Consider the following 13,660-nt stretch of genomic DNA (forward strand, 5'->3'; position numbering starts at 1 on the left):
ATGTGTTGAACATGTGCAACTTGTTTACGTATAGCCGACTCCTGGCGGAATAACCGGGTCTATATTGTGGGGTGAAGGTACTAACCCGACGTAAAATTTGAATGCGATTTGCTCGTCGGGGTGGTTGTCGAATGACTGACGCTTCCGGCCCCGCAGCTGCAACAACTCTGCCACATTTGCAGAAAACGCCCCACAAACACAACACCCCGCCCGCGGAAATACAATATTCATCCAGGGGGCTCGCACCACCTCGTCCGCCAGATCTACGTCCGCGTACAGAAACGAAGAAGTGTCGGAGTGCGTGCAACCGGCAAGAAAAGAAAGCAGACACTCCATATACGGATCACAGATGACCTTAAATCATAAGATGTCATGTGCACAGTTACACAGATGCAATTGCCCGGCAACACGTGGAGACGGAGAACAAGGAAACCGGAGCTTTTACGGTAGTGGGCTGGATGGCCATATATTGTGTTTCCCTAAATGGAAGGGTCCCTTCAGCAAACTAAACTCCTCGCTAAAATGAAATTCTTTAGTCGTAAGATGAGGCTTCCGTGCCGACGAATTGATTTTTGCCGATTTAATTAAACTGGGACCCTTGTCAGCATAAATTGCTCAATTCAAATTGAAACCCGACTTTCACACATTTCCTCCGGTTTTCGCGCAAAACGAGGTGCTAATCTAGAAGAATTCTTGCACAATCTGATCGGTTATGACTTGTGACTGATGGATAATTAATTGCATGTAAGCATGATAAATTAATTATTCATTTGAGTACATGGGCTCGGAGCCTTCACTCCATGAATAAGGTAATCTTATTCAATTAATTTCACAACGAAATCTGAATTACATGATTCTATTAAGTTATTTCCGCTACGTTCTCATTAATTTTTCCATTGACAGATGGAACGTCTCCTCATAAATTATTTATGCAGCGACGCTAACACAAATTGGTCTATCCAAGACCTACCGATGCTTCTACGCTCGCTGCTGATTCCAACAGTTTCCTCTCAAGACCTTCCATATCAATTTAAACGCGTTAAATAAATTCTCCTGGACATTCTGGTGCACTGCCAATCAACGGGGGTCGTCGTCTTCGGCCGACTTCTCAAATCAATTGTCATTCAAGCTGCATCGGTAACTAGCTACTAAATCAATAAGTTCGGAGACTGGAAGCAATCCCGATGTCCTCGCCACAGAATTCCTAATTGCTCATTACCCTTTCAAAAATCAAACCCCAGCTCAGCTAAATATTTTGTCTGTACGTCGCAAACATCCCCATTAATAATGCACCCCGACTCAACCAGTCCCTCCATTATGCATCTTCAACAGAAATTCATTTTGACAAAAATTGAAAAACCAATGAATGAATACTAAACTCCACCCGAGATTTCTGAGTTCTACGTTTGCCACGTTTTGAAGTTCGCAACTCCTTTCAGTTTCTTGCGTTGGTGGAGTTTCATTAATGCAGTCACTCTCAATGACACTTTATTTCGAAAGATTAATCATCGCTCCCCTTGTAGATCATTTTTCACAACTCTTCCTCGTCTGTTCCCACCACAATCAACAACAACAAATACCAATATAAATCTTGATGGGTGAGTTCTATATGAGCAAATAATCGCCTCGGTGGAAGTGGTTTGGAGGCTCATCCTGCTCTAAAACATTTAATGGCTTTGGCGAACACGTGGAAGCCACTCCAAGTGTCTTTAAAAGGGCCGGATGTGGCGTTATTGTTTTTGTAATTGTGAATGATGATTGCGTCGCGAGGAAGCGATATTGATTGGTGATAGGTAATCTGAGGAAGCCTGAGTGTGCAGGTTATGATAAAAAGACAGTCTGGAAAATCTGCAATATTAATTTTAAATTAATACCTTCCACCTTGACTCGAGCTCAGCAAACGAGCCACTTAACGTTGACTAATTAGACGAGTCGCGCGGATTAATTGAAAGTAATTGATTTTCTAATTATCAAAGTCAAGAAGCCGGGATGGATTAAAAGTTCGTTTCGAAAATCGATCTCGTCACGCTTTCCACCCAGTCTGACAAGCGTTTCAATCTCAAATTGATTTTTTAACGGGCCGGGAAAAAAGACAAGAATTGACCCATTAGGGACTATGGAAATGAGGCGGTGAAAAAATTTCAAACTACTCACTACTAATACTCTTCGATTATCCTAAGTATAGAAATTTTAATATCCGGGAAGTTTTTATACGTCGCGAGCGACATTCTTCTAAAATTAAGTCACTACAGGCAATTACCATACGCTTTGAGCAAAACTTGTAGTACAGTTCGGGGCAAAAGCGACCAAGAGCATCTCCGAGACGACCTGCAGTTGCTTTCGTGACCAATTGGTCCACTGGTGATCCTGAACATTTTGTGCAGTAACACTGGCCAATACGAATCATCAAAAATGTGCAATGAATGCATCTAGAATTTTTGCATAAAGAACTAAACACACTATAAAACAGACGCTTGTTGTTTTGTACATTCACAGTTATAATCTAGGCGCAATAATCAATATCACCATTGATTTTCTACAAGTTTTTAAAAGTGGTACTGCATGGTAAAACATGACTTGACGAGCTTTCATACTTAGCATCTGAAATATGTACTTCCACACCAAGACAATATCTCGTGAAGACTTCGTTCTGCGTTTGCCTATGAAGTACCTTCTGAAGGAACTGTTTACAACTAATACAATGAATTTGGTTTTAAGGTTTTACTCAAAAGCGATTTATGTGAATGAAAACTAATTTCTGCTGTTACTGAAGAAAACAAAACAGCTCTCATCTATAAAATTACAAGAAGTACCTTGGGCATTGAAATGACTACTAACATCTTGCACAACGTTTAAGTGCCAGGAAATGTATTGTCGCTGGTGGAACAATGACGCAAAAAACTCCAAAAGAAGTACTTTTGAAGCAATTTAGAATATCATCGCAACGCAATGGTACTTCCCTCAGACTCTAATCCAGTCATGTTTAATCTAGATGTGCAAGGAAAAACAGAATTGCTTCTTTTTTTTCCAAAAAATGGACCTGTTACAACTGTAGCTTTGAAAAAGCACAGGTGGTGCAAAATTATACACAAGAAAAAGCTTCCCAAAACTAACTTGTCAAAAAAATAAGACAGTTTTGCCTCATCATAGTGTGCAAAGAATAAGGTACTCTTTGGAGGTCTTGAAGGAAAATTATTAAAACAGCCTGCTTGCAGCCCTGATCTGCGCTCTCGTGATTTCAATTTCATTCCCAGATTGAAAAACAAGCATGATTGAAGCAATTATCCTAACATAATGGAACTTCCCTCAAACTCTAATCCAGTCATGTTTGATCTAAAAGTGCGAGGAAAAAATAAATGGGTAAATTCTTCTCAAAAAATGAACCTGTTAGAACTTGAGTTTTGGGAAACCAACACACTGATAGTGCCAAATGATACATAAGAAAATGCTTCCCAAAACTGACATGATTTATGGTGTCCTGAAAGTGAGACAGTTTTGCACCATGACAATGTTTAATTTCATAAAGTGCAAAAAATAAGGTACTATTTGTAGGCCTTAGAAGTAAAATTATTAAAACAGCCGCCTCACAGCCCTGATCTGAGATCTCGTGATTTCTTTTTTTCCCCAGATTGAAAAACTGAAATGATAGATTATAACCGCTTCATCTCTGAAATTGTAAGAAGTACCTCAGGCATTAGAATGATTGCTATTAACAACATCTTGAACGACCTTAGAGCGTCAGGAAATTTATTGTTGCTGGTGGAACAATCATGCAAATAAACGCCAAAGGAAGTACTTTTTGAAGCAATTATCGTAACATAATGGTACTTCCCCCAGACTCTAATCCACTCATCTTTGATCTAGAAGTGTGAGGACAAAAGAAATTGGTTAATTTTTCTCAAAAAACGAACCTGTTAGAACCTGAGCTTTGGGAAACTACAACACAGGTAATGCATCGAGTGTAAAAAATAAGGTATTGGTTGGAGGCCTTAGAAGCAAAATTATTAAAACAGCCGCCTTACAGCCCTGATCTGAAATCTCGTGATATCGTTTTGTTTCCTAGATTGAAAAACTTAAATGATAGTCATCTCTGATATCGTAAGAAGTAGCTTAGCCATTAGAATGATTGCTATTAACAACATCTTGAACAACCTTAAAGCGTCAGGAAATTTGTAATTGGTGGTGGAACAATCATGCAAATAAACGCCAAAAGAAGTACTCTTTTCATTGTAACATAATGGTACTTCCCCCAGACTTTCATCCAGTCATGTTTGATTTAGAACTGTGAGGAAAAAACAAATTGGTTAATCCTTCTCAAAAAAGGAACCTGCAAAAGCCAAAACACAGGTAGTGCAAAATGCTTCCCAAAACTGTGATGTGATTTATGGTGTCCTAAAAGTGAAATAGTTTTGCACCATGACAATGTTTTATTTCATAGGTAGGTGTTTACAGTGTTTTAAGCAAGATTATTAGAACAGACGCCTTGCAGCCCAGACCTTATCCATCGTGATTTTTTTTTGTTTCTCAAATTAGACAAGATATGATCCGTGATGAACAATGGTTCGTTCAGATCAAGTTGTTGAAAATTTTAAAGAAACTTATTCTGATGATTGGATTTTTTTGTTTTCATGATTTTGACTGAATCTTCAAGTAAGGGTCTGAATCTAATAAATAAATATTCTTTGAAAATGAAAATTTGTTTCATTAGACTGCAGAAGCTTTGATGGTGTTTTTGAAAATCTTGACAATGAGAATCTGCTTTGAAAACTCTTGGACAAAATGTCTTCATACGAACTTGTTCTAACCATCTTTGAATAAAAAAAGGTTTCCAGTCCATATGTAGACATCCCAGAAGCCATTACCATGGACCCAACCCGGCCAATTACCAGCCCTGCAAGCCACTTCTGGTACAAATAACTCCACATGTGCACAAACGGTCACATCTGTCTAATGGCGTATTTCTCGAGTTGTTCTTGCAGTTCGAATTAGAGGGGAGAAACTTAATTGATTAGGGAGCCCAGCTTTACGGGGTTGGACCGAAAATAATCCGAGTGCATTCCACAATAAAACCCCAATGTTTCAAAATAACTGTCAACTGTAAACCCCTTAAAATCCAGTCAAGCCTCGTCGAATAAAACAAAGTGGAGTCGCGCCTTCAAACCCGGCACTTCATCTTCAAAAAATGAACCGGTCTTTTTGCAATAACCCCCGATTAGTGGTCACTGGTCATTACACTTTTTACCAAATCTCGCGAGCGTGAGACGAACCAGACCTGCAGAATTGCAAAAGCGCGTAGGTCACGTCCTGTTTGGACATTCCTGCGAGTGTCAAAAACTCACCTGCGATTTTCTCGACTCGCATTGGCCCACGTGGGCAAACTGGTCCATAAACAATCGTTGGCGCCTGTTAGCACACATCAAGTGGAACAGGTTTGCAAAGACAATCTATCAAAATCGATTAGTGGAGCCGAAATTACGCAAGCTCTCTATTTCTGGGAGTAGCGACTACTTTCTAACGTCTCTGCAAGTGAATGACATCACAGCTGTGCGGCCTTGAAGGATGCGGTACACCAGATGGACCAAAACTGCAGAGATGATTCCTGCGGCGGTAGTTCCCCGACCGGCCGGAAGAGGTCGACGCTCCGTGATTGTTATTTCGCATTGTTTTTAATCTCGCCCTCATATATTATTCATAAAACATCGACTCGCTTCCTGCTGCACGGCTTTCTTAGCGCTTTCCGATAATCGACGAGTCTTCGATTACGCCCACTGCACAATTAATATTTCAATGGAGGGCCTCCCCCCACTGGACTTACTCCTTCCTACACTCGAATCAATCACTCCACCTAATTAATTTTGATTGATTTAAATCCCGCATTTCTTGACGCCGTAAAAATGATTTACGATTCGAAAATTGTGATTAAAGAAAAACTAGCTTTGACATTTGACAACGCTACTCGTGATATTGCAATGGTTTAAAAATGCTACAGTCGTAACTGTTTGACACAGAAGTTGAATTACGTGAGAGTCGGTTGTATATTCAAGAGTGTGAAATTCACGGGGAACGCAGGAATGTGCAATGACCAATAAAAATAACAATTAACCGAGCTGGGCAAATAGGAATATGCAAATGTTGCGGTGATCGATGAGGAATTTCGGTTTTTCTAAGCAAATAGTGTATGAGACATGTCACGTACGTAGGTGAGCCACTCGCAGGTTATCTTTATTGCCGACCACTGGAATCCTGATAAAAATATCGTTGGAAAAATGTTGACAAATCCAGCTGGATCGGAGTCAACACCTGTGGTGAAAATTGGCCCTCGATCAATCAGAGCTTGTTAAAATATCTTTCTAATGGTGGTCGTCCGTCATCGTTAAACCGCTTGTTCTTGACCTCTTCTCCGACTTCACCTCGACAATGGAAAAACATTCCGATTGCACCGGACGCATTTGAAAATTCCCGCCCACCTCGCGTCCATTTTTCACCATCGAACGATTCGTCACGATTGGCTGCCAATAAATAATCGTGTTATCAACCACAATGGGTGTTTTTCGAGTCCGCCGTGGCAGGAAAATGGTTATTGATGGTCCGAAACCGCTGCGAAGGGCTCCGCAATTAGCCGGGGAACCCCCGGCGAGCTTGGTAATTAAACGATCTCTTAATGGTATGACAAGTCTGAAAATTTCGCGGCCTTCCAACAAAGGCTAATCATCGCAGAAACAACTTAATGTTACGTGAGAATTTGCATAATCGTTGCGTAACCCGAACAATCACCTCATTAGATAAATAATTCTTTCACTTTGCCCCGGCGGCGGTGTCGTTACGACGATGATGAATGCGTTCCGATTGCTCGGACCGGGCCTTATCGGGGGCGGCCTAAACGCCCGGAAATTACCGACAGATATCGAGTCCCACTGGAAGATTGTTGCAAATTTATAATTTAGGGGGAGATCGCGATTTTCCAAGTTTGGGACGGTAATTCCCCTGGAGAACAGTAGAAACGCCCCTAACCACATTTACTACCATCTGCTAATACATCCCCTGTTAACGAAAACTGAGCGAAGTAAAATACGAAGGAGGTTAACAGAAAATAACGCCGCGCCCGCACTCCGGCACGTACTATCGATCACTTCTTCGCCGCCCCCGATGGCGAAATACACAAGAAAATTTTGCCCTGTTTCAGACAGAACTTTACTCTTTGATGGTGAGCGTCATCGCCGCAATTGCCTCGTGCAAAACAAGTCGAAGTCCAAAGACGCTCACAATTCTCGATTCTCTTCGAAATCGATGAGCGATGAGTAACAGCGGAAAACAAACATAACGAAATGAAAAATTCTAACGATTGATTTCATCGCACTTGGATCAATAAATACAGTTTCATTGGGGCGTCGTTAATCTAAATTTAAACCAAAACGCCGAAAACTTAAGATACCAAACTACAAAAAAAACCTATTGGTGTGACACAAGAGAAATAAAATAAAAATCAGTTTTTAGGTCACCATGGATTTGTTGATACCTAGTGTTACGCATTTGAATTTAGTTGATAAAATGCGATCAAAATATGTTTGTAGATGTTATCAGAATGGAATCAGAACATTGTAAATGATAACAACCTCTGATAAAGCCTCAGTAATGAATTTTCCAGCCACTTACTCCGCGTTTGTTGATATCGGATGCTACTTAAACCACTTTGCTCCTTCCGGACTTTAACCGAAACAATTTTCAGCAGTTTCTGTTCAACACGTGTCAAAACACCTTGACCTTGAAATATTTAATGTTTCAGCACCGGATTTCGAGTTTTCTGGAGTAGGAGGTAAAGCAGGAACTGAGAAAATGTTGGCGATTTGGGTAGTAAAGCGTTCTGAGAGACCTGGATCAATTACCTTTAAATATTAAAAGGACGTGGATTGGTTGAAAAGCGTGATTGCGGTTGTTCGATGTGACCACAAGATTACTTGATCGAAAGTCAAGGCGAGAAAGAGTTAAATTGTGAAATTTTTAATGAAGAGATAATTATTAAAAACTCATTTGGACTTGTACAATACGTAATTAAAAAATCAAAACTGCCAGGTGGCGAGGCGAGAGAGGGTTTTGTAATGTTGCCAATTTAGTAACGAATAAAAGGTTAAACAAAAATTCAAAGCTGATGTTATTAATTTTTAGGTTCCATTTCAAGAACACGTTGGGGACTTTGTAAAATATTCCACTTGATTAAAACGCAATCGTTGATTAGAAGTGTTCCAAAAGAGTGGGAAGTTGGATATCTAAGTAGACCACAAGTGATTACACAAATTTTTAAATTTTTATTTTTGGAGGTGTTGGAGGTTTGTTTTTTTTTTGATAACGTTGTGGACCCCGCAAATCGATAATTACACACTTTTAAATCCCAAAAAACTTTTAATCGTGTTGAACACCAAAGTTTTTCTTCATAATTTTCACCCCAAAGCCACTAAACTGATATGTACTTTCATATCTAGCGAACCAATAAAAAAATAGTATGTAGTTTATTTAACGAGTTCGTGTGTAAATTGGGCTTTTTTGGTATGAGTGGGCCAGTTTAAAACGCGAGTGTAACGAATACTACGTTTTTTTGTTCGACGAGCTTGAAGGCTCCAAATTACTTAAAATCTTTAAAATTAGCTTGACGTTTCGTTTTGACAAGTTGTGACATTTATCAAAATCCGTTCACACAGGAGAAAATTCTCAAATTCTGACAGCGTTGAACAAAAAATAAATAATGCCCACACATGAAGTTCTACTTACACTACAAATTTTGATTTAGGCTAATGACCAAAATACCACATTTTTTATCAAGACCATAACTTACATAATTATTTTTTGGCCACAATTTGACTCTAAACAAAACTTTGCGCAAATTTTGCTTCACATTTTCATCCCAAGACTGCAACACTGATACTTTCACATCTACCAGACTGATTTGAAGCAATTACAGCCCGTCATACACCTTCCGACAACACAAATAAATAATGATAGGGAGTTCCTCGAGGTTTTACTTTGTAACCAACATTATTTGTAATTTATGTGAATGACCAGAGTATGTACTACATTTTTGTCAGACTTTTCTACAACATTACATGGATGAAATACCAAGAAAATTAAGAAAATCGTACCCATTCAACTTATCAAAACTTCTATTCAAGGTAAAATCCGAAATTTGGTGAGAACAACTTCTCCAAATAAATCACCATCACTGCAAGGTGTGATACCGATTCTCTTGAATTTTAAAAATCGCAGAATTTCAATAAACTACCTAAATACAAAATTATTGTAACGTGAGCATATAAATTCTGGAACACAATTTATAAAAATATGTGTTTGTTGAGATGATTGTCCAATTATCTATCTTGAGATGTTGTGAAAGTTGTACGTTCATTGTGTAATCGAGTATTTAGAGAAGTGGCTCTTCACTCCGGGAAATCTTTAAATTTAAACAAACTGAGAGCAGTAAGACTTATTGCAAATATTAGTAAATGTAAAGCATATTATTAAACCCTCCAACATCTTGACATTTCCTTGCTAACACAATTATTGTTATCTTATATGTCCTTAATGAGATTCTCATTCTAGATTAAATTTGTTCTACGAGTACAAAAGATGTAGTGATGATTTATCAACAGAAAATATGAGCCTTATTATCACTGCACCAAATCATACATATCGGGTGTTCATTTAAATTACCCGCGTAAGTTGGCGTCGAAGAATCGATTGTGAACGCACCAGGGTTACGGATCACGGATCAGCAGTTTATCTAACCTCACTTTTTGTGTTGTTTGTGTTTTTACCGAGGTTTTTACGCTGCAGTGATGCGTTCACAATCTACTTTTCAACGATAACTTTCACGGGAAATTTAAATGAACACCCGATATAATGAATCAAAGAACTATTTAAAAAAATGTTTCCAATTGTTTTTTACATCTGTCGTTAAAAACATCTTTATTCCACCACTTGTTCAATACATAATTAATAAATTTAGAATTTTTCTGTTTGTAACTTGGAGTTCTAAAAATATTTAAATCTTGAAACTTGTTCACCGTAAATTTTATTCCCACAGATTGTCTTCTGGCAAGATAACAAACAAACAAGAACAACTTTGCTGCATGATCCGCACAAAATCCACCTTTACAACGGTGTCTGTTACGAACAAATTTTCCCCAGCCTTGTACACAGATAATGACATCACCAAATTCATCTAATTATCCAATAAAACTTCTAATTTTAAGCGACTGACGAATTTCTTAATTTAGAACGATTGATTTACCGTTATTGCAGATTGAAATCGAAAACCTAAACGTTCTCCAAGGCACGCACGAATGCATGTGCATTTTTTACGATTCCAGATACAAAACAAACTCACGACTTGTTTGCAAAGATTCGCAAAAAATAAACCACTTCTAGATTTCTGCGTGGAAAAACTACTACATACTTATGAAATAAAACAAGTGGAAAAAGATAATCAAAAATATCCAATAAAATAAAACAATTGTTATCACGATGTAAACATCATTAACAGAAGAAGATCATTTCGGACAGAATCCTCTGATAAGCGAAAATACTGCGCACTTATTAATAGCACTCATCTAGAGACAGCATGTCTAGGTTTACAATATATAAAGTGTTCCGGAACACTGACACATAATGACGGGAACCTGATGGGAAGTGTGTATCGAGGTGGAGTACCAGTGGAATTGTGACCCATTTTATACATGGCCTCATGGGTGTTTTCTTTTTTTTTAGTGAATACATTGGGAGACTTATTCTGGTCGAGTGAACAGGTACAATACCTGTACATGATGATAAATAAAAACGTTATCGCTGACGTCAGACATACGTCTTCTGTGTAACGGTACAACAAATCAGGCGATATTCAAAAACAAAAAGTTCTGGTTGCAAGTCCGGGAAAACAAACGATCGAGTTCTACAAACATGGCGTTAATTATTTTTGATAAGAAATTCTTTCGGGGCACGTGCAAATATTTGGTAGATTAGCAGTGGAAGCTTTGGCAGCAGAGCTTGCAGAACAGATGCACTCCTGAAAGCTGTGCACCCAACGCCCTCTATTCAGACTGGTATATCTTTGATCTTCAAACGGTGCTTAAATGTGACCCGTAAACAACCTCGACAGTTATTACAGCGAGTATCTCGAGTGCGATGATTGGAAAGAGGATTACTTGCATAAAAAACAATGATTAATGGGTTGAATGCAGCAATTAGGTACCTATTATTGTGCGTGGTGCAATTAAAAATCGAAAACGCGCAGAGTACCACTGTCAGTGCATGGAAGAAGCATTATCAATCATCGCTGCACTATCAACATACCGTCTCTGGTGTCGGTCATCGGTCACAATTAAAATTTATTGCTTAGTCAATGGGTCCTTACACAATCGATACACATTTGACGAATGAAAGCGAGGAAAATCGACTCACCACTAATTCTCCTCATGGCGATTTATTCTCATCAACGGACAGATGATTGATCAACAAAAACACAGTCTCAACAAAAACCCAAATGAAAACACAACATAAAAACAAAGCACTGCACTGGACACAGGACGCGTCGACTGGCGCTGCAAGTTGGGGGGTTGCACCCTGGCAAGCCGGCAGCGGACGTAATATTTCGCACCCTAAACGCACACCAACACACACACTCCACGAGCGCTGGGTTCAAGTGCCATGACGGAGTCAAGAGAGGGGCAAAGCTACGAAGTTCAGACAGCGCGGTTGCGTACTGTGTTTGCTGTCCCCTCCAAAAGATCACGCTACGTTATTACGCCCAAAAGTTATGCCACCAATAATGCGTATGTTTGCGAGAATGTATGGGTTGTACACCGGAAGCTGACAAAGAGGTAACTGGGAGTCGGGAATTTTCTACTTCCGCACTGATGGATGGCGAGATTTGCAAGACTTAATAATGATCTACAACTGCGCCGAGTTAATAATAAATGGAGCTGAGGTGTTGAGACAGCGACAAAGGGGACTAGTTGAATATGATGTGCAGCGCAAGTTACGATTCGGTGAAGTGAGGTCCACTCATTAACTGAGATGAGCGCGAACTATGAGTACGTTTATCTCAAGGTTGGGATAACAAATTGAGATAAGTGATTTTGAAAAGTTGGTCTGTTTTAGTGTGTCGATTACACAAGTGACGAGATGTGGTAAATACGACAAATAAATTACAAAGTGGTCAACATTGGGTGGAACTTTTTTCGATTGGTAGTCATTTTTAAACATTTGAATTTTTTTACTGACAGAAAATCCAGAAAATATTATTTTGTTTAAAAGATTGTTGTGTTTAGACTCTTTTATTCTCTAAAAATACTGTTTTTAAAGACCCAATTCATATCCTGGGGGATTTAGAGAAAGTCGTAAAAATGCAATTTTCAGTATTACCCCTGAAGTACTTGTATTGTAAGTAACGGGTGTTTTTTTAAATTTGGCGTCGAAGTAGGCGTTGAACTGTCGATTGTGAACGCACTGTACAGGTTACGGATCACGGATCAGCTGTTTAAATCTTACGCTTTTACACGAGTGGTGCGATCTCAATCGACTCTCCAACGCCTACTTCCACGCCAAATTTAAAAAAAAAACACCTTTACATGCATCATGCGTTCAATAATATAAAACGCAGAAATTTTCTTTGTATGTAACAAAGGGGCTCGTATCAAGCATCTTTTGTATAGTAAATTCATTTTTGCAAAGACGAACTAGAGTTACTGAATTTAGTAACTTTTGTCTTGTGAACACACCTTTTTAGCGCGAATTTGGGCTTTTAAAAAGTTAGGTTATGGGTCACGTCATTTGCTTCTACAATTTTGTACTTTTTCATTACGTTTCCATTATCTCCATGAGTAATTTCTTTTATTTTGTTGAAAGCTTTTAAAATGTGATGCTTCGTCTGCTTGCTTATTGATGCTCTACTCCGTTTTGGAAATTCATTCATTATGGCAGCGACAATAATATGACGATTTAAATCTTTGCCAACTGTCTACTTTTTATTTATTTTCAAAAAATATTTAACAAAAAAAAGTTCCAGCTACTTTGTCATTACAAAAATGAATGTATGTATTTAGTGTTGTTGTTTTTATTTAATTATATTCACTTAATACTGTTATGTATTGAAATTATTATTAATAATTATTTATTAATAATAAACGATTCCCTAGCGCCTACCACACCTGCCCTGACCTAACCCAATCCTTAAACTTTACTTTTGACATTTTTTGTTAATCTAGTAGTTTGAAATTTCCTTTTACCAACTACTCATGTGTGCCAACCATACTTCAAAAGTGTTACACAATGTTGATCACTCGGTAGAATATAAGGAAGAAGCGTGATCAATTTAACAAACATACATTTTGTTCACGAAACTTATATTGCATCGTTTCTAGTGATTATTGAATATAGGGTTGGTATTGATAATAAATGTCTATGTTAAATGTGATGTCATCGGAATCCATATTGTAGGACAAAATAAACTATTAAGGGGGTAGATTATTATTGTAACAAAATGTGGGAAACAATTTGAAATTTAATTTTAAATGAAATGACATTGCTTCATCAATACCAACCCAATGCCGTTAAAATAAAAGTCACTAGATAAATTATTTTGTATTTAAAAAAATTAAATTAATGAAGCCGAAAT

The 13,660-nt window shown here is 38.3% G+C and overlaps 1 protein-coding gene across 3 annotated transcripts in view; it reads right to left on the reverse strand.

Moving 5' to 3' along the window:
* The window catches only part of ckn (CRK like proto-oncogene, adaptor protein), a 184,973-nt gene extending 173,280 nt beyond the window's left edge, over positions 1-11,693 (reverse strand). For all 3 annotated transcript variants that reach the window (XM_069045691.1, XM_069045697.1, XM_069045671.1), the window contains exon 1: positions 11,446-11,693. In XM_069045691.1, coding sequence (XP_068901792.1) covers positions 11,446-11,461 — 16 coding nt within the window. In that variant the 5' untranslated portion in view covers positions 11,462-11,693. The remainder of the gene's footprint in view (positions 1-11,445) is intronic.
* Between the last annotated feature and the right edge of the window lie 1,967 nt (positions 11,694-13,660).

Source organism: Tenebrio molitor, chromosome 1, assembly GCF_963966145.1.
Source record: "Tenebrio molitor chromosome 1, icTenMoli1.1, whole genome shotgun sequence".
Lineage (NCBI taxonomy): Eukaryota > Metazoa > Arthropoda > Insecta > Coleoptera > Tenebrionidae > Tenebrio > Tenebrio molitor.